We start from the raw sequence: 18,228 nt of genomic DNA on the forward strand, positions 1-18,228 counted from the left end.
TTTATAAAATTTTTATAAAATAAAAGTAAGGCATTATTTTTAAAAATAATACAAATTCTTTCATCCAAACAAATTTTTTGTTTTTTTTGTTTTAAAAAACTATTTTTTTAAAACATCTTGCCTAATACTCTTATTTTTATTTTTTTTATTTTTTTTAAAAAAACTATTTTTTGTTCTCTATTTGAAAACAATTTTTACAAAATAAAATTTTAAAAACATTGCCAAACTGCCTGAAATTTTGGGATTCAAAATACAATGAAAGAAATAAAAATAAGGAAATAGAAATTATGATGAAATAAAGCACACATGCCAAAATTCCTACCATAATTTTACCTTTTTGTTGTATCAACTTTTATAGTATAATTAACCCTAAGGAGTAGCTCAGTTGGTTCGACCTTGGGTTTACTCCACAATGGTCACCAGTTCGAGTCTCCTCAGGACCATTGGAGGTTTACCCGGTTGTTAACTTCAAGGCCCCGTGGGTTTAGTAGAGGTACGTGAACATCACGATTAATAAATAAATAAATAAAAAACAGACCAAAAAAATTATTTAAGCGTGAATAAGAGATATGCGAAAATCATCATACATGAGGCTTCAGGTTGGGATTGATGATAAAACCTTTGACCAAATAGAAGTGAGGCTAAGCAAGTTGATGTGCATGATTTCACTTTGTGTGAAATTGTGGCAAATACCCCACCTATCATACAAAATGCAGACTGCGTTTGAGTTCAATGAATTGTTGGGGATTTCGGTTTTGCTGAGGGTTTTGAAGCATTTAGTCAATAGGGTATTGGTTTCAATAAATATTTTGAGCTTGTTACAAGAAACAAAGAGAAACTGACATAGAAGTTGAGCGATTCACAATGGCCCCAATAGAACAAAGCATGTTGTCCATGAACAATGAGAACTTCATCTTCATTTGGATTTATTCCATTTCAAGAAATCATGGCAGAACTACACCCTTCCTCCTAGTAAACAAGCCGTCGGATGTAAATGGGTTTACAAATTAAACTTTCGAGTTGATGGTACACTTGAGCGTCACAAAGCACCCTTAGTTGCAAAAGAATATACTCAACAAGAAGGTGTGGATTATGTAGGTACATTTTCCCCGATGGCTAAACTGGTCAAATTAAAATTTTGTTGGCTTTAGCAGCTATTCATGGGTGGCATCTCGTCCAATTGGATATGAACAACGTTTTCTTTCACAATGATTTAACTGAAGAGGTTTACATGTACTTACCTCAAGGATATCACCATGAGGGGAAGACTCCTCCTAACACTGTTTGTGGGTTGCACAAGTCAATTTATGGCCTCAACCAGGCTTAAGGACAATGGTTTGCCAAGTTTTCAAGTGTGCTATTAAGAAAAGGTTTCACTCAAGCAGTTCTTGTGTATGTTGATCATGATATCATAGTTGCCAACAATGATTCTAATGGTAATGCAGGTCTTAAATGTTTTCTTGATAGTCAATTCAAGCTTAAGGACCTCAGACAATTCAAATACTTTCTTGGTCTTGAAGTGGCCAAGTCAAAGAAGGGAATCTTTGTTAGCCAAAGACTCTATGCCCTTCAACTACTCTCAAAAGCAGAATTTTTGGGTTGTTAGCCTACAACCACCCCTATGGAAGCTAACATTAATCTTAATCAAGATGATGGAAAGTCTCTCCAAGGTCTTGAATTGCACAGGCTCTTAATTGGCAAGCTTTTATATTTGACAATTACAAGATAAGACTTGTCATATGCAGTGAATCGACTTAGTCGGTATCTTGCAAATCCAAGGACAACTCACCTTCAAGCAATATATTGTGTTTTACAATATATCAAAGGAATTATGGGGCAAGGTCTCTATTTCTCTTCATTTTCAACAGTTCAACTAAATGCTTTTGTGGATTCAGATTGGGTTGTGTGCAAAGAAACGAGGAGATCAATTAGTGGTTTTTGTGTATTTCTTGGAGAGTCATTGATTTCGTGGAAATTAAAGTAAAGCATTATATCTAGTTTATTTGCAGAAGTAGAGTATGGAGCAATGACTAATGTTACTTGTGAACTAGTTTGGTTGATTTCTCTTCTTCGAGATTTTCGAATTGAACACAAGTAGCCAACAATATTATTATGTGATAATGAAGCAACACTTCATATTACAGTCAATCCCATGTTCCATGAATGGACAAAGCACATTAAGATCGATTATCATCTTGTGCGAGAGAATATTCAAGCAGGCTATCTTAAAACAATGCATGGTTCATCCCAACACTAGGTTGTAAACCACCTCACCAAAGCATTGTTTCCAGCTCAGTTCAAGTTTTTGCTTGGCAAGATGGGAATTCACAATTTGCATTCTCCATCTCAAGGGAGAGTATTAGAATATTATGGCATTTATGTAATTAGCTATTACCTCTTTTTTTCCTATTCTCAATTCAGTTGATATTATTACATTTCTTTTCCTTTTTTCTATTTTTTGATGAGCTGGAGTAGTTAGTTGTGGTTGTGGTCACAATTTGTGTATCCCGAAAATGTACCGAGTCCAAATATCAATGAAATAGATATTTCCTTTATTTTCTTTCTCCAATATTCTCTGTTGTTAGATCCAAAATTTGTAATAAAGAAAAATAAAAGCAAGAGCACTTCTCTCTTCTGCTTCAGCAACGTGAGTCCTTATTAATTACCTCCTAGTATCAAAATATTCCATTAGAAGACTTCAATTCTTGAGGTATCCAATCAAGTATCAATGATTCGCAAACAGTTATAGAGCTTTCAACCACTAATGTAAATTTGAGATAAGAAACAAGAATAATTTACCGACAAGTTGAGAGTTTCACATTGGCTGCCAATGGAGGAATAAATGTTTCAATAGAAGAATTTAACAAATTAGTGTTCACTTGGAAACATTCCTTATTTTTTGTTTTAAAGTTTAATTTTTCTATATAAAAGCTCATGCAAAATTTACTTTATGTCTTTAAGAATCATTTCTAAAAATTTTAAAATTTTAGGTAATAAATTTGTTTGATACCTTAATATTTTTAAATAGTTTTTTAAAATCATTATAAACCCTTCATTTTGTTTCCTTAGTACGTGCCATATTAGGTACTCATTTAACACTTTGCAACAGTCCTTTAGTAACTCATTGCTATTCATACAGTTTACATTTTTCAGTCACCTTAGAGACTATGATCGAAAGATTTATCTAGTCCCTTATTATAACTCTTAGCAGTCCCGAATTATGTTTAAGACTTTCTTTTTCAGAATAACCCATTTAGGAGAACTTAGAGACATTAAATCACATCATAAGACACCTAACCATACTTGAGCTCACCTAGACACACCTAACCCACTTTGGTTGCCTTGTAAGTACGACTTGCATGGTTGTATGATTTATATGACTTGCATGTCTTTGATTTATTTATTTACTCATTTATTTTCATAAAATTACATGAGATTGTTGATTTTATTTATTTTTTTTAATTTGCATGAGTTAACATTATGGCTTGCTTATATATATATGCATAAATTAATCTTTTTATTTTTTTTCTTTTTAAATCTACATGATTTCCAATTTTTGAATTATATTGCAAGATTTTAATTTTTTCTTTTTATTATTTTTCAAGGAATCCAGGCTGCTATGGACTTTCTCTAACGCACATGCGCCCAAAGAAAGCAAGCTGAAATTTTTCAGAAAGATTCTAGATCACCTTCCACTCACGGGAACGCACATTCTAAAAGGAAAGGCGCCAAGTTGCCATTCTGAATTTGGCAAAATGCTGAGGTGAATAAAGAATGAAAGAATTTGTGGTACAGAAAGACAGAGAGAGCGTTTTGGTAAGTGGGGATTTGACGTGATGAATTTTGGCTAGAGAATCAGTCCGCGTTCTGGGGGATTTAGAGGCGGCAGAGAGAAGAAAGGTTCTTGGAAGAAAATATTTTGGGGTTCAGAGAGAGAGGATTACAGAAAAAGAGGGGTTAAAGACTGAACTGGGCAAGGGACGCTTAGAAGGGAAGGGAACGAGGGAGGAGAAGATGCCAGTGGGCAAGAAGCTGTTAGAGCAGAACGGAGGAGCAGAGAAGGAAAAAGGACGCCGGCAGAGAGAGATTTCAGACGACACACCAGTGGAGGTTTTCTTGCTGGAGGGGAGCATTTCCACGTACGTTTGCTGTAGGCCCCTTCTTCATCTCCATTATCCTATTTTTATTCATCATTTTCTGTTGGATTTTAAGTTTCTTCTGGATGCTTGGGTGTGGAATGACGGGGACCATATATTTGTTTGCATTGATACTAGATTGCTCATATAGTTGTTGTTGTTGATTTCTTCCTTTGGAGTTCCCTAGTTTTGGTTTGGGACTGTAAGGCTCTGTTTTCCCTAGTTTTGGTTTGGGATTTTCCTATTTACTGTGTGTTATGTGAGGACTTTGGTTGCCTTTGTTTGTTTGAATCTGCCTATACTCCTCCCACCAACCTAAGCCCCTCGAATGAAACATGAAATGTTTGCTTCGCTGTGTTTTTTTGGTTTACATTCTTCATGCTCTGTTTTCTTGGTTGTCTTCCTCTGTTTTCTGTGGGTATTTTGGGTGCTTATGTGCATCACTAGTTGATGGTGCTAGAGAATGGCTTCTAGATGCTGTTGGAACTTGGTACCCAAGTTTGGAAGAAGAGAGCAGGCTCAGTGGTTTCTGATATGACTGCTCTTTCGTGGGAAAGATTCCTTGGCACCGCTCGAGGCATGGTTTACCTGAGAATGGTGAACATATGGTTTGGGTGAAAGATGGGAACTGGCAGGGGGCATTTTTCTGATTTTCTGGTGGGTTTTGAGGTTCGTATAGAGTGGGTTTTGAGGAGTTTTCAAGGTCTTAGGGAGAGAGAGTTGTGAGCTGTCGGGGGTTTTCCAGATGTTTTGGTGTGATTTGTTAGAGGGAAGCAGAGCAGAGGTGTGAAGCTTGGCTGGTTTTGCTGATTTTTGGAGAAGGTGGGCCTCACTTGAAACCAAGCTAACACTGCTTGGGAGGAGGATCTCCAGGGGGGCTTTGAAGAACTCTACTGGCAACACTGATGGTGGCAGCAGCTCTGCCAACGGCAAGGTTGATCAGTTTGGTGCCAATGAAAGCAGCAGCATAGGTTCTGGCACATTTAGGAATGCAGCATGGAAATCTGATCCGTCACGGGTTTCTGGAAATTATGGAACTTAGACTAGTGTACGTCATGGTGGGCAAGTTGGCTACGATGGTTGATAGGGTACTCAGTTTCCTTGGATTCAGAGTGGCAAGATAGAAGAGAACATATTGTTTGGCAATGGCATGGATAGAGAAAGCTATGAGAGGGTAATACATGTTCCTTGAAGAAGGACCTGGAGGTTTTCTCATCTGGTGATCAAACAGTTATAGGTGAGAGGGGACTCCATTTGAGTGGTAGTCGGATGCAAAGAGCACAGGTTGCACGCACACTTTGCCAAAATGCTGATATCCGTTTGATGAACCCTTTAATGCTGTGGATGATCTGACAGGAACCCATCTCTTTAAGGAATGCTTGCTGGGTCTGTTGGGTTCAAATACAGTGATTTATATTATGCATCAAGTGGAGCTCTTACCTGCTGCCGATCCAATACTGGCCATGTACAGGCTTAGGTCACAGAAACGGCTGCATTTATCCAGGTTTTGGACTAAAAAACACTTTTGTCACTGTTAGACTTGAAGCTACATACTGATAAAGATAAACTCATCTTTGATGTGCCCCGCCCAGACCACAGTTGAGTTTGTTTCATGTTCACAGGGCACTCATTTGCTTCCATCTGATACTGATTACATAGACGAGGACTCAATTCTTGCCTTACCAGCTGGTGAAGTTCTTGATTTCTCATCTGTGAGGTTCAGTGACTCTGCTTCTGCAGATCCTACCTATGAATTACCAGTGAACAATGAAGACCTCCCAGAGAATGATAAGTACAGTTAACTGGCTGAGAACCCTGAGACTCTGGTGATCACTGATTTCTGCAGATTTTTATACTCTTTTTCCAATTGTCCTTGGCAATCAGAATTATTTGACTTGGAAGGTAGCTCATTTTTACCACAAGGTGTCTGCAAAGACCCCGTTGCTTCAACTGATGAATGATGCCCTTATTGTCGTCCAACAAAAAAAGAGAACCTTTCAAGGTGAACCTCAAGATTTGCAAGTTAAGTCAATACTGTCTGTTCAAAAGAAGATCAGATTCATGATGTTCCTGCTGAATCTACCGATGGATCAGGACTAACTACTAATGAACCTTCTACTGATCCTGAGATTGAAGAAGCTCTGAGAACTGCAGGCCTTTTGTCTGATTCCCCTCCCAACAGCCCACATCAGGAAGCTAAAGGTCTCAATGATGAAGATGATCTCTCAAAGGACAACAGAGAAGGACTTGATAATACATTTGAAATGGATTCTCACCTGGAACTGGATATATATGGTGATTTTGAGTACGATTTGGAAGAGTAATTTTGACAAGGAATTTGAAGATATTGAGGAGTGCCCCACCTGTTACAGTGTGAACAACACCGTGAATCATAGCCTTCCTCACTTTGTTCTCAAGGCCTGCAAACACAAGTTCCATTCAGCTAGCCTGTGCAAGTGGTCCTCCACTTCTCACAAATCAGCTTGCCCATTGTGCCAGGCTCCATTCTGACCTAAATTGTTCAAGCAATGATGCTTCAATGGATATAACATTCCTTTCGTGGGAAGGAATACGGGTTGATGGAGTTAAATGAGTCACAGTATAAACTCATGGCCTAAGCTTCGGTTGGATTTAAACCTTCTTTGGGTGTATATGAACGCTGTTGAATAATCAGCCATATGAAAACAGATACACTGAATGGGGCCTTTGATGTTATCTACTGGTGTTTGTGACATTAATTTCAAGCTTAATGAGTTCATGAAATAGGAGTCCTTGAAGAAGAAACGTGTTTCCTTTCAATGTGAACTTGCCTCCAGGCTATTATATGCTTTGAAGAGAAGTTTCTGGACTAAAGACTTAGAGCTGAAACAAGAGGAATGTTGGTGAGAGCGGCTTCTGAGATGGCATCTGATTCTTTCATGAAGTATGTGTTAGCCCGAAAACAAGATATAATTTAAATTAGTGGCAATCTTGAAATGAGCAGGAGTGATTGGATTTCACTGCCAAAGACTGAATTTTAGAGTTATGAGCCCTAGTTTGATTCTTTAAGGAGCTAGGAAATTGAAGAGAAGATCAGCAAAGTAAGGTGGTGTGCAACACCCAGTGGATCACTATTTATTCTTTCAACAAACAAGACAATTAAACGTGTGGAACCTGGAAATCAGTGATCGATGTTTTAATATCATGAAACCATCAAACAGGGAGGATCTTACTGAGGTGATAACAGCATCTGAGTTCCATCCAATTCACTGTAATCTGTTGGCATATAGCAGCTCAAGAGGTTCTATTCAGCTAGTTGACTTGCGGCAATTGGCAGTATTTGATCACAAAGCAAGGATATTACAACATGGAGAGTCCAGTGGGCTTAAATCTTTTTGACAGAAATTCTCATCTATCTTGGACTTTAAGCTAGCATCTGATAAAAAAACATCAGAATTTTCACCCTATTCTACGACCGATGCATGCATGGCAGTATGCTTGAGATCATTGCAGGCCTTCATCCAAGAAATGCTGAGGGGGCAACAGAATGAAGTGTGGCTGTTAGGAGAAAATGGTTGCGATATTCAGCAGTGAGGCCAGGGATGGCGAATGAGTAACTCTGGAAGGAGATGCAATCATATGGAGACGTTTAGTTGATGCCTTTAGTTGTCTATTACAGTCTTATAACCTGGAAAACCGATGCCTGCAAGGGAGGTAGGATTCCAGCTTCTTCCTGGTGGCTTCAATGACAAAATAGCTGATGCATCAACGTCACAAGCTGAACTTCAATTTGATCAAGTTTCACCAGAACTATCTGTGGAAGGCCTTGCCAAAAATAGTGTTGATTTGAACAAGGATCAGTCACTATATACTTCAGGCAAGGGCGGGTGATAATAAGGACACTTGGGAAAGCTGGGATACAATGGGTAAACTGGTTACTGAAATCAGACACAACAGAAGACTATTTTTGTTTTCAGGAAAACTCTGCTAATTCTGGTGAAATTGAATGCTAGTGGATATGATGCCATCCACATCACAAGAATTGAGACAAGTTTTGAATGTGACACTTTCATTCCCACCTTTGGCACTTCTACATTTCATCCATGTAGAAGAGGTGGGGATCCAACAGAGAGAGATGATGATCACGACAGTCCAGAAGGTGATGATGATGATTCTGAGTATGAAGGTGACAGCACAGATATTCAGATGCTGGAAGCAATCTTTACAAGGATGAAGATGACAGTTCAGGAATTTATTGGGAAGTCAGGCTGAATAGATTGGACTTGCTATGATATTTGAACAAATGAAGTTTGATATGGGGGTTCAGCTACAGTTCTAGGTGCAGCAAAAGCCGTTGTTCAAATTAAACCTTCTGGAGTGGAAGTTCATTTCATTGTCTCAGCTTATGAGAAAATGGTAAGCAGAACAGGCTTAAGGCCTGGAAACGTTGTCATAGCTTTAAATGGAAAGACAATTGAGGCCAATAACTTGGAGAGGGCAAAGGCCCATAAATCCATTATGGAAACAGGCAGCCTGGAAAGGGTATAATGTGTCTGATATCAAACAATTTGGTGAGTCCGATAGAGAGAATGATGAAGCTGCTGATGCTGTTGCCTCAAAATAAGAACAAACTTTGTTGGAGGTGACCTCCATAATGAGGTATGTATATCCACCAATGGGGACTCACTTTCACAAGAGCTATCTCTGGTAAATTCATCACTAATGCAGCCACTTATCACTGTTCCAGGTGCTGAAATGTCCTTAAATCAAGCACTTCAAGCTTAGTGTTCTCAACCTTTCTCCCATAGTGGAATGCCAGATGAAATCACCACAATTGGAAGAAAGCAGGACACTCTGACTTTAAATATCGAAGTATTTCCAGGGGGCTCACCCAATTGGATTACAAATATCCCATTCGTATATCAGAGAGGTTTTCTTTTGTCATCCATCTGAAGATTCTGATTCTGTTTGCCTTGCCCAGATCAAAAAAATAGAAGAGCAGGGACTGTCATACCCAGAAAATCCTGATATCCACCTTGAGCAGGTTGTCCATGTCCTGCTTGAATCACAGGAAACTAATAAAATGCAGGAACAGAATTTTTGGAATACTGAAAAACCTCTCAACGTTTGTTCATACGCTGCTGGGTCCTGACCATCATTTCAGGGTGGGGACTTGATTGTTCTCAATGGACTTGGCTACTCCAAAACAATGAAAGGAACTAGTTCAGTCTAGCCATGGGATAATGCTTACTGTTCTGGGAAAAGATCAGCAGCCTGTGGGCTTTGCTTTAGATAATGCTGGTGCAGTTGCAAACGACAAGGTCTTCATGATGGATTTTTCTTTTTTTTTTTCTGCTCCTTTAATCTGTGAATTCTCCAAGGATCCCTGGTCAGATCAGTCCGGAAATCAGTACTAACCAAGGGAACAGGCAAGAAACTGCAATCAGGTATTAGAACCTTACAGAAAAGAAGAGTTCTACTAGGTCATTGCAATCATATTGATGTGCGTTGAGGGTTATTGATGCTCTTACATGATGCTTCAGGGAGGAATATTGAAGCATTTTGGATTCAAGGAAACTCAGCCAGCCAGCAAACCAATAGGCTTAGGATATATGATGAAGATCGTGGTTATCTAAGCTGAAGAGGATTCTGACTCACCGTATGGAAGAGCCCAAGGTATGGGAAGGGCACTAGAATATCAAGCACAGCTCATAGACCAATATGGGGCAGAGAAAGAAAACACAAGGAGAGTGGGAAGAGAAATTCAGAGAGAATAACAGCAGCACCAACACCATCAGTAATGCAGTCTCAGTCACACTCACAGGCCCTTCTCCAGCATGGCCGGCTTGATGCACTATCCTTTTCATGATGTTTTTCATTTTTTGTGTGAATTTACACGTTTCAATCAGGTTTTCAATATCTTTTCCATTAAATCAACTCCAGTTTTCTTTAAATTTCATCCTTTGAAAATTTAAAAACTTGATTTTAATAAACTTTTTGCTGCCAAATTTCTTTCCGGCATGCATTTTCTTTGTCTCATTTAAAAATTTTCATGATTTTATCAATTTTTAACAAGCATGAAAAAAGTTTTATGATTTAAAAAATAATGGAATTCATAAAATTAATTCATGAAAAAATAAATTGGGCCTTGGTGGGGGCCCAACATCCATGATATCACTTTGATAATGATTCAAGTGAGATGATTATTTGATATTTGATCGACTTTGATCCGTTCTGTAATATATATGAGATTGTTTTGTACCTGTTGTTGTGCTAATCTTGTTTCTCATTGAAGCGCTAAGCTTGCTACTCAAGTACGTTCTCTATCCTTCAATTTCAAAATTCTATAAATATGTATGTTGTTGTAAATTATATCCATGTTTGATATTATCCTTATTTGCCTAAATGCTTGTTTGATTCTCACTGATAAAATACATGTTGTGTGTTTTATTTTCTGAACTAACCATTGTTGTTTTACTCATAGCACATTAAATTGCAATCTAGGTACACACTCTAACTCTTTTTTATGGTTACGATTTCAATTCTTATTTGGCATGCTAGTGTTAGTAGAATTTTAAAATCACCTAAGCTCTTTTTGGTACCCTAGGTCAATCAATTAATTGTCATATTTCGCTTAATCTAGCTAGTAGAGACCTCTTTAGTGCTTAGAGAGGTATTGCTTATTTGAGGTACCTTCCCGATAGGTAACTTGATCTTTGGACTTAGGCTCGAGTTTTTCGAATATATGTTTTTTTAAAACTACGAAGTCACATTTTTTTAGCGTTTTCTTTCTTATTTTATTTTCCCTTTTTTAAATAAAATAAAAGGTCACTCTAAGTCTTTAATAAAAATACGATTTTTCACAAATAAAAGCAAGTCTCATCGACTAATAGGGACACATGAAAAATCCAGGTCCACAATCATTGATGTTTAAATGCAAGCTCCCAAGAGATTTTTTATTTTAAAAACATTAAATATATATATATATATATATATATATATATATATATATATATCTAAACGGACACTTAGAGTGAATTCTTTAATTTCCTTGACATCCGATTTCTAAAATGAGGAAAAACAATAGCAATAGCCCAACAGTTAAATATTAGAAGACGGGGTTCCCTTACAAGAGCTTTTCTCTCCTCTGCTCCTTGACTAGACCACCCACTTCCACTAGAATAATCCCCCTCATCACTCCATCCCAATTGAAACCATTGCTGAAGAAACCAGCCTCTAAGGAATGGAGATCATTCAACTCACAAAATATATCACGAGAGCTTCCATGGATCACATCATTCACAGCAAAACAACACATACATACAGAAAATCCCAACAAGTTACAATCACAGTTGATGGAATCTGTGATCAATCTTGTATTCTAGCAATTAATGTATAGTATCCAATGGTTCTGTCCTTAAAATTAGACCAAAAGGGAGGTCTAAACAATCTAAAAAACTACATCACTTCTCTGCCAATTTGAAGTGGCTGCTAATTAATAATTAACCAGTCACTCTCTATTATCAAGCCTAAACTATTCAAATCAAATGAAAGGTACTAACCAGCAAGAGATTGAACTCTGTTGGCCGCATACCACCCAACATCTTCAAACCTCCAAGACTGGTCAATAACACCACTAACACACATCCCAAACGCTCCTAATAACTCAGTGCAAAATAGGAAATAAAATAGAGTTCCAAAAAGTTTAGAAATTGAAGTATTCTGCTGATTTGTTTTTTTCATGAACCTGTTTGATGTAAATTAATGGAATTAATGTATTTGTTATCTAATTACATATGCAAATTAAATGATTTAAGTATGAAATAGAACATGTGCGAAAGAATATCACTTTTTCTTCAAGTTCCTAAATTCTTATTTAACTACTCTAAACGATCTTAAGACATGTAACCAAAATCAAAATAAGATAAGAAGAAGATGAAAGAAAGAAAAGAAACGAAACATACACAACCCACCAAGAGTCTATTAAACAGGTATTCCAGTTCCTCCTTAGCAAGTGTTGTCTTGATAATTGCTACATTTGAAGCCTTTCTTTGCCCGCATCTCCCTGATTCAGAGTGATAATAGGCAGTTGCAATGGGTTCCCCCTCATCAGCAGTATAGTAATCAGAATCGTCTGATTCTGAGCCATCAACATTAGAGCACCCACTTCCACTGGGTTCCCCATCATGGATTTCAAGGTTAGGAGGAGAGAAGATAGAGTTGAATTGGATCATACCTGGATTGTTGTAATTCTCATCATCATTACCGTACACTAGACCAACCCCACATCTCTTAATTGCCGAACTTGTGCCAAGAATCATCTCAAATGAAAACTTAATGTGAGTCACTTCATGGCAATTAATAGAAATGGGAAATCGTACATATCTCAGCCACACATGATCCGACTCCATCCTTCCTTCTGCATGACTTCGAGGGAAAACATCATAGGAAGAAGAAACGCAACTGGATGTGGAATAGAACACGGTACACTTTGTACAAAGCTCATTGATACTGTCTGCATAAGGCAGAACTGAGGGACTAGTGACAACACAAGAAGCAAAAGCCAGGAAGTAGGTAGTAAACCAATTTGGAGGTAGCTTTACTGTTACTTCTCTCCCTGAGCTCTGATAAGAGATCCAATCTGGTATTCCACTCCCAGGAGCAACAACAGTGAATGCAGCAGATAGCTGCCCCTCGGAATCATGCTGTAGAATGAAAATCATGAGGATGTTTAGAGAGATAAAACCCATGTCTCCAATTGTTCTATTATCCTTGTTTTTCGTTCATAAATTTGTTTCACACTATATTAAATTAAGTTTGATACAACAATAAAACTTTGAGAATTGAAAAAATAAGATGAGAAAAAGACATAATTGCAAAACTTTTTATTTTTATTTTGTTTACTTCTTATATTTTGTACAGTGACAATTATACCATGGAATTTAAAGAGCGAACTCACCTCAAGTTGGGATGTCCGCCGAGGATGCTCCTTCAATTTGGCAATCATAAGTGATGAGAACAGTGATTGATTTGAAACTGCTTCCAAAGATGTGCAATTATGTGCACCTATATACCCTATGCTGGATGGAAGCTCTGGCAGTGCTTGAAGTCTCTGGCAATTTTTCGACTCAAGCCATCCCAGTAGAAAAAGTTGACTGATGCACCCAGGCAGAGTATCAAAGTTGTTCCCATTTAATATTAATATTTTCAGTGAAGATAGCAAGCCAAGATCACTAAGCCTTGCTCCATCTAATATATTGCGATCACTTAGGTTTAGCTTTAACAAAGAGCTTAAACCTGACACATGAGGCAATATGAAACCCATGGAATCTGATCTCGTTCTGAGCATTGAGGACGGGGCAGGAGATGGTCCTTTACGCCCTTGAAAAGAAAATGTTTCAAGGTTTTTCAAGAAACCCATAGAGGAGGGTACTTCTGTTACAGCAGTTTCATCTGCGTAAAGCTCCTTCAGCATTTCTAATTTCCCAAGATTCTCAGGAAATTTTTTCAATTTGCAGCAACCAGAAACAACGAGTGTTTGAAGGGAACTTAGACAACAAATACTTTCTGAAAGACTCTTAAGCATTTTGCAGTCTCTCAAATTCAAGAGCTTCAGCTTGTTCAAGACTCCAATGGATGTGTGAAGTTTACGCAAAGAAATACAACCTTGAAGAATTAATTGTTCAAGGTTAACGACCCCTGAGAAATTTGGGGTTTCTGTTAAACGTGTGGAGTGACTGAGATCAATGGATTTTAACTTCTCCATACCCTGCCATAAAAAAATGATTTAAAAAATTAGCTTTCATGAACATCGTATACCATCTGAAAAAGGAAAAAAATATGAATAAATCATAATCATACCTTACTTCCTTTCCAAAGTTGTTGTACGTAGCTATGAGGCATACTTAAATGTACAAGATTCTCTGCATTGAAATCATTGGGCAATGATTTCAAATTGTATCCATGTAAATGTAAGTACCTCAATTCATCATAATGAAATTTAAAACCTTGGGAAAAGTGCACATTACAGTTCCCCTTTTTGGAGGCACCTCCAGAATTGTACACTTTAAGCAATTTAAGTTTATTCATCCTTGCAAAGGCTGGAGTTTCGAAGCGGAGTTTCTCTTTTACATGAGACAAATCGAGAGATATTCCTTCAACTTCCTCGGTTCCCTAACAACCAATTAAAAAGATTAATGATAAACCATGCAAAATGCATAAAAAATTTATATGATCTATAATTACTTAAACAAAAGTGATAGTTTTCAAACTTAAATTCATGTATGAAAAGAGAAATATTTGGATTTCGTTGTTACCTTATTATTTTTCAACACAAGGGAAATGTCCTCATGCTTCCACAACCTGGTCCGCTTGCCTGGCTCTTGGGACTTTTGACAAACAACTTCTCTTCCCATTTCTTGTAGTAAATCATGCATTTGAAGCTTGTTCCCAGAAATAGTTATTAGAGACTTATCAACAAGAGCATGTATTCCATCAATTGGGCAACGATTGTGATTGTCAAGTATTTTTGCAACATAATCTATGTCCTCACCCTTAAAAAAACACGCAATGTCTAGAAATAAACATTGTTCATCATCATTGAGCTCATTGTAACTCATTTGAAGACAATTGATGCCCAACTTAAGATCTTTGTTCAGTTTATCCAATTTGGATTCCCACTCATGTTTGCTCTTTTCAAATAAAAGGTCACCTAAAAGTTTAATAGCTAATGGAAGACCGTGAGTACAAGCTATTATGCTTTTGGAGAGCTCCACAAAATCTTTTCTGGGATGGTCTTGTTTAAATGCATAACGACTGAAAAGCTTCATGGCTTCATCCCCGTCAAATTTCTTCACCTCATATATTTCCTTCACTTCATGAGTCCTCAACACATTTTTATTTGTAGTAGTTATGATGATTCTACTTCCAACACCAAACCAATCACGTTTTTTGGCTATCTTTTCTATGATCATCTGATCTTTCACATTATCAAGGACAATAAGGACTTTTTTAGAGCCTAATGCAGCCTTTATTGAAGGGCGTCCTGTTAAACTAAGATTTTTAAGCCCTAATATTTTTGAAAGCAATTTCTCTTGTAAACCTTCAATACCTTCTCTTTCCAATTCTGTTCCAACATTTTCAAAAAAGACGCAACCCTCAAATTGATTACGAAATCGTTCAAAAATAGCACCTGCAAGAGTTGTCTTCCCTATGCCGCTCATGCCCCAGATTCCTATGATGCGAACATCAGCCGCCTTAAGACATAATAATGGTTCGATTTCACATAAACGAGAATCTATCCCCACTAGGTCCTCAGCTGTATCACTTTGTGCCATATTAATTTTCTCATGGAAAATAAATGAGGCAATTTCCTCAATAAACGTTGCTTCATTCCTGCCATGATGGAAGAATAAGTAGTAAGGTTGACAATGCAGGCGCGTGATCAGTCTACTTCATAGGCAAACAAATATTACATATTTACACTTTGAGAAGGCTTCACTAGGCCTTAAGATCAGTCAGTTTTAATGGTGACTGGTGACCATGACAATTTGACGATCGAAGTCAGTCAATTACAATGACAGTCGTCAATTGTGAAACATGGGGAAGGAGAGGAGAGAATATTTGAAATTTAGTAATGACGGTCCATTATTCTAGGTATTTGATTTACTAATTACTATTAACCCATTACCTTAACCTTCTAACTATTGAATGAATGATATCCCATATCGTATAAAAAACAAAATTATATGTAAAAAACAGGGTGATTCCTTAAATATTTGGTGTCCTAATTAATACTTTCATGATTATCTCATCATGATTATTTTGAATAATTTGACATAAAAACATGAAACATTTAAAAATTGAGCTAAGCTCTAAAGATTATTTTCAAGAATAGTTTTCTGTTTTTTAAAATAAAAAATTGGAAAACACTTTTTATGATGATCTGAATTGGCTTTTGTTCTTAAAAAAAAAAGTGTTTTTAAAAAATATCTTTTAATTGTTTTCACTTGTTTTTAGAATTATTTTAAAAAATATTTATACAAACATATATAATAATTAAAAATAAAGTTGTTGACATAAAAAATATTTTTAAAATATTAAAAAATATGATAAAATATTTTAAGTTTTCGGACTTTTATTTTACAAAACATAATAATTTTTAAAAACTATTTTTTTATTTTAAAAACAGTTATCAGGCCTAAATCTTAAAACTTTATTTTCAATTTTACAATGAAGGCAAGAGAAAACACAAAAGGTCTTATTTAATAAATTAGTTACGAGAATCTAATTTAAGCTGAGAATATCAACAATCACAATATTTCCTTGAGCAAATTTCAATAATAATAATAATAATGTAAGCACGTATATTAAAAATTAAAAGGAAAATAAAAGAGGAAATAAAAAAGGACTGAGAAAATTACTTATTTCTTGAATCCCGACCAGATAAATTGGCAACTTCAGTGAGAGCAACCCTCCAAATCGGCACCCTATCCATATTCCTCAAATTTACATCGTGTTTAGCCAATGCTTCTCCAAATTTTCCCCTGTGATTTCTGACATCCGAGGGATCCACATCGTAGAAAATTGGGAGAACCCTCTGTCCCCTGGTTCTCTTGCACTCCAGTATCTTCACCAGCTCCTCCAAGCACCACCTAGAAGATGCATAGTTTTCTGACAAAACAATGATAGACAACTTGGAGCTTTCAATAGCAGCAACAAGGGCAGGAGATATGACTTGGCCTGTCTCAAGCCTCTCCTCATCTATGAAAGTGTCGATTCCTTTGGTACGTAGCTCCTTAAGGAGATGGGCAGTGAAATTATTGCGGGTGTCTTCTCCTCTGAAGCTGAGGAACACATCATAGCGCCTTTGAGAAGAAGAAGAAGAAGCAGCTGCAGAAGCCATTACCGAGCAGTAGAGAGATGAAACTTGAGATATGAGTTTTCAAGTTTGAATTATCCTGTAGGAAAGGGAAAGTTTCACAATTGATTTATAAAATATAAAAACTTCATGAACAAAACCAAAGAAATTCAGAGACAAAATGTTAGCTCTTTGTATTATAGAAGAGAACTGCAAATCTGAAAATAGCTATAAATTGAATAATAGACATGCAAAATCTGAAAAAGAGAATGATCAATGATAATAACTGAACACTGTGGCAAGTGAATGTAATTGAAGCCAAGTCTTCCGACAAAACTTGAAATAAAGGAAGGCAAAGAAGTCGCTTATGGTACAAGCAAGAAAATACTCCCTCTGCTAAAAAAGTGGTGAGGAGGAAAGCGCGCTAAACGAGTGAAGAGAAAAGATAAAGAAAAGCTGGAAAAAAAAAAAGTTTTGTTGACATTATTGGCTTCAGATGACTTCTCATACGGAAAAGAGACAAGTGAAATGGGAAAGGTATGACCTCTTTCCTATTAGACCAGCCGACTCTTTTTTTTTTTTTTTTTTTAAGGCACCATACACACGTTAGGTCACAATTATTTTCCAACTTCCACCGACGTGCTTTGTTTTGCAGTTTTTCTTCAACAAAGGAGAGGGTGTTTGCTATTCAACTCAAGCTAGATGACATTCAACTTGCAGCACTAGATTACATTTAATTAATGCTACAAATTAGTTAAATGTTATAAAGACATGCCACTACATATATCCTGTGGCAAAGAATGTGTTTCTGTATGTACATGTTTTCAAAGGTGGGGTTGATGTCCAAATCAAAACCAAAAAACAAAAAGAAAAAGCAGTACACTTCAAAGGGATAGATGTGAGAAAGCAAAAGTGAGAAGGAAAAAAAAAACAAAAAGAAATGAAAGAGATAAGAAAAATTAGTATTATCTAAAAAGTGTTTTTTTTTTTGTCTAGACAATGACTCTAGAAAATATTTTAGCCTAAAAAAATGTTTTTTTTTTAAATTAGGTATTTGACAAATTTTAAAAAACATTATTAAAAATCTCAAAAATCATTTATAGTATTAAAAAATCACCTGTGTTGTTTTCTAAAAAAAAACGTTTCTATTAAAAACACTTCAAATAAAATCAGTATGGAATATACCCTTAATCAATAAAAGAGATACCAACTATATTAAAAAAAAATGCATCAATAACATTCATGCTAGAGTTT

The 18,228-nt window shown here is 36.5% G+C and overlaps 1 protein-coding gene and 1 long non-coding RNA gene across 2 annotated transcripts; one reads left to right on the plus strand and one right to left on the minus strand.

Annotated features, from left to right (window-relative positions):
- The first annotated feature begins 3,610 nt into the window (after window positions 1-3,610).
- Window positions 3,611-10,511, plus strand: LOC109121977 (uncharacterized). Its single transcript, XR_002029302.2, has 2 exons — window positions 3,611-8,774; window positions 8,863-10,511. It is a non-coding gene; the product is annotated as an uncharacterized LOC109121977 (long non-coding RNA).
- A 1,437-nt stretch (window positions 10,512-11,948) lies between these two features.
- On the minus strand, window positions 11,949-17,444 carry LOC100253436 (disease resistance protein RUN1). Its single transcript, XM_010647613.3, has 6 exons — window positions 17,262-17,444; window positions 16,538-17,074; window positions 14,432-15,509; window positions 13,977-14,288; window positions 13,075-13,884; window positions 11,949-12,820 (listed from the first exon to the last, which is right to left on the minus strand). The coding sequence occupies exons 2-6, from the start codon at window positions 17,017-17,019 to the stop codon at window positions 12,011-12,013; spliced, it is 3,492 nt and encodes a 1,163-aa protein (XP_010645915.1). The 5' UTR covers window positions 17,020-17,074; window positions 17,262-17,444; the 3' UTR covers window positions 11,949-12,010.
- Window positions 17,445-18,228: the final 784 nt, after the last annotated feature.

Source organism: Vitis vinifera, chromosome 18, assembly GCF_030704535.1.
Source record: "Vitis vinifera cultivar Pinot Noir 40024 chromosome 18, ASM3070453v1".
In the NCBI taxonomy this organism is placed as follows: Eukaryota; Viridiplantae; Streptophyta; class Magnoliopsida; order Vitales; family Vitaceae; genus Vitis; species Vitis vinifera.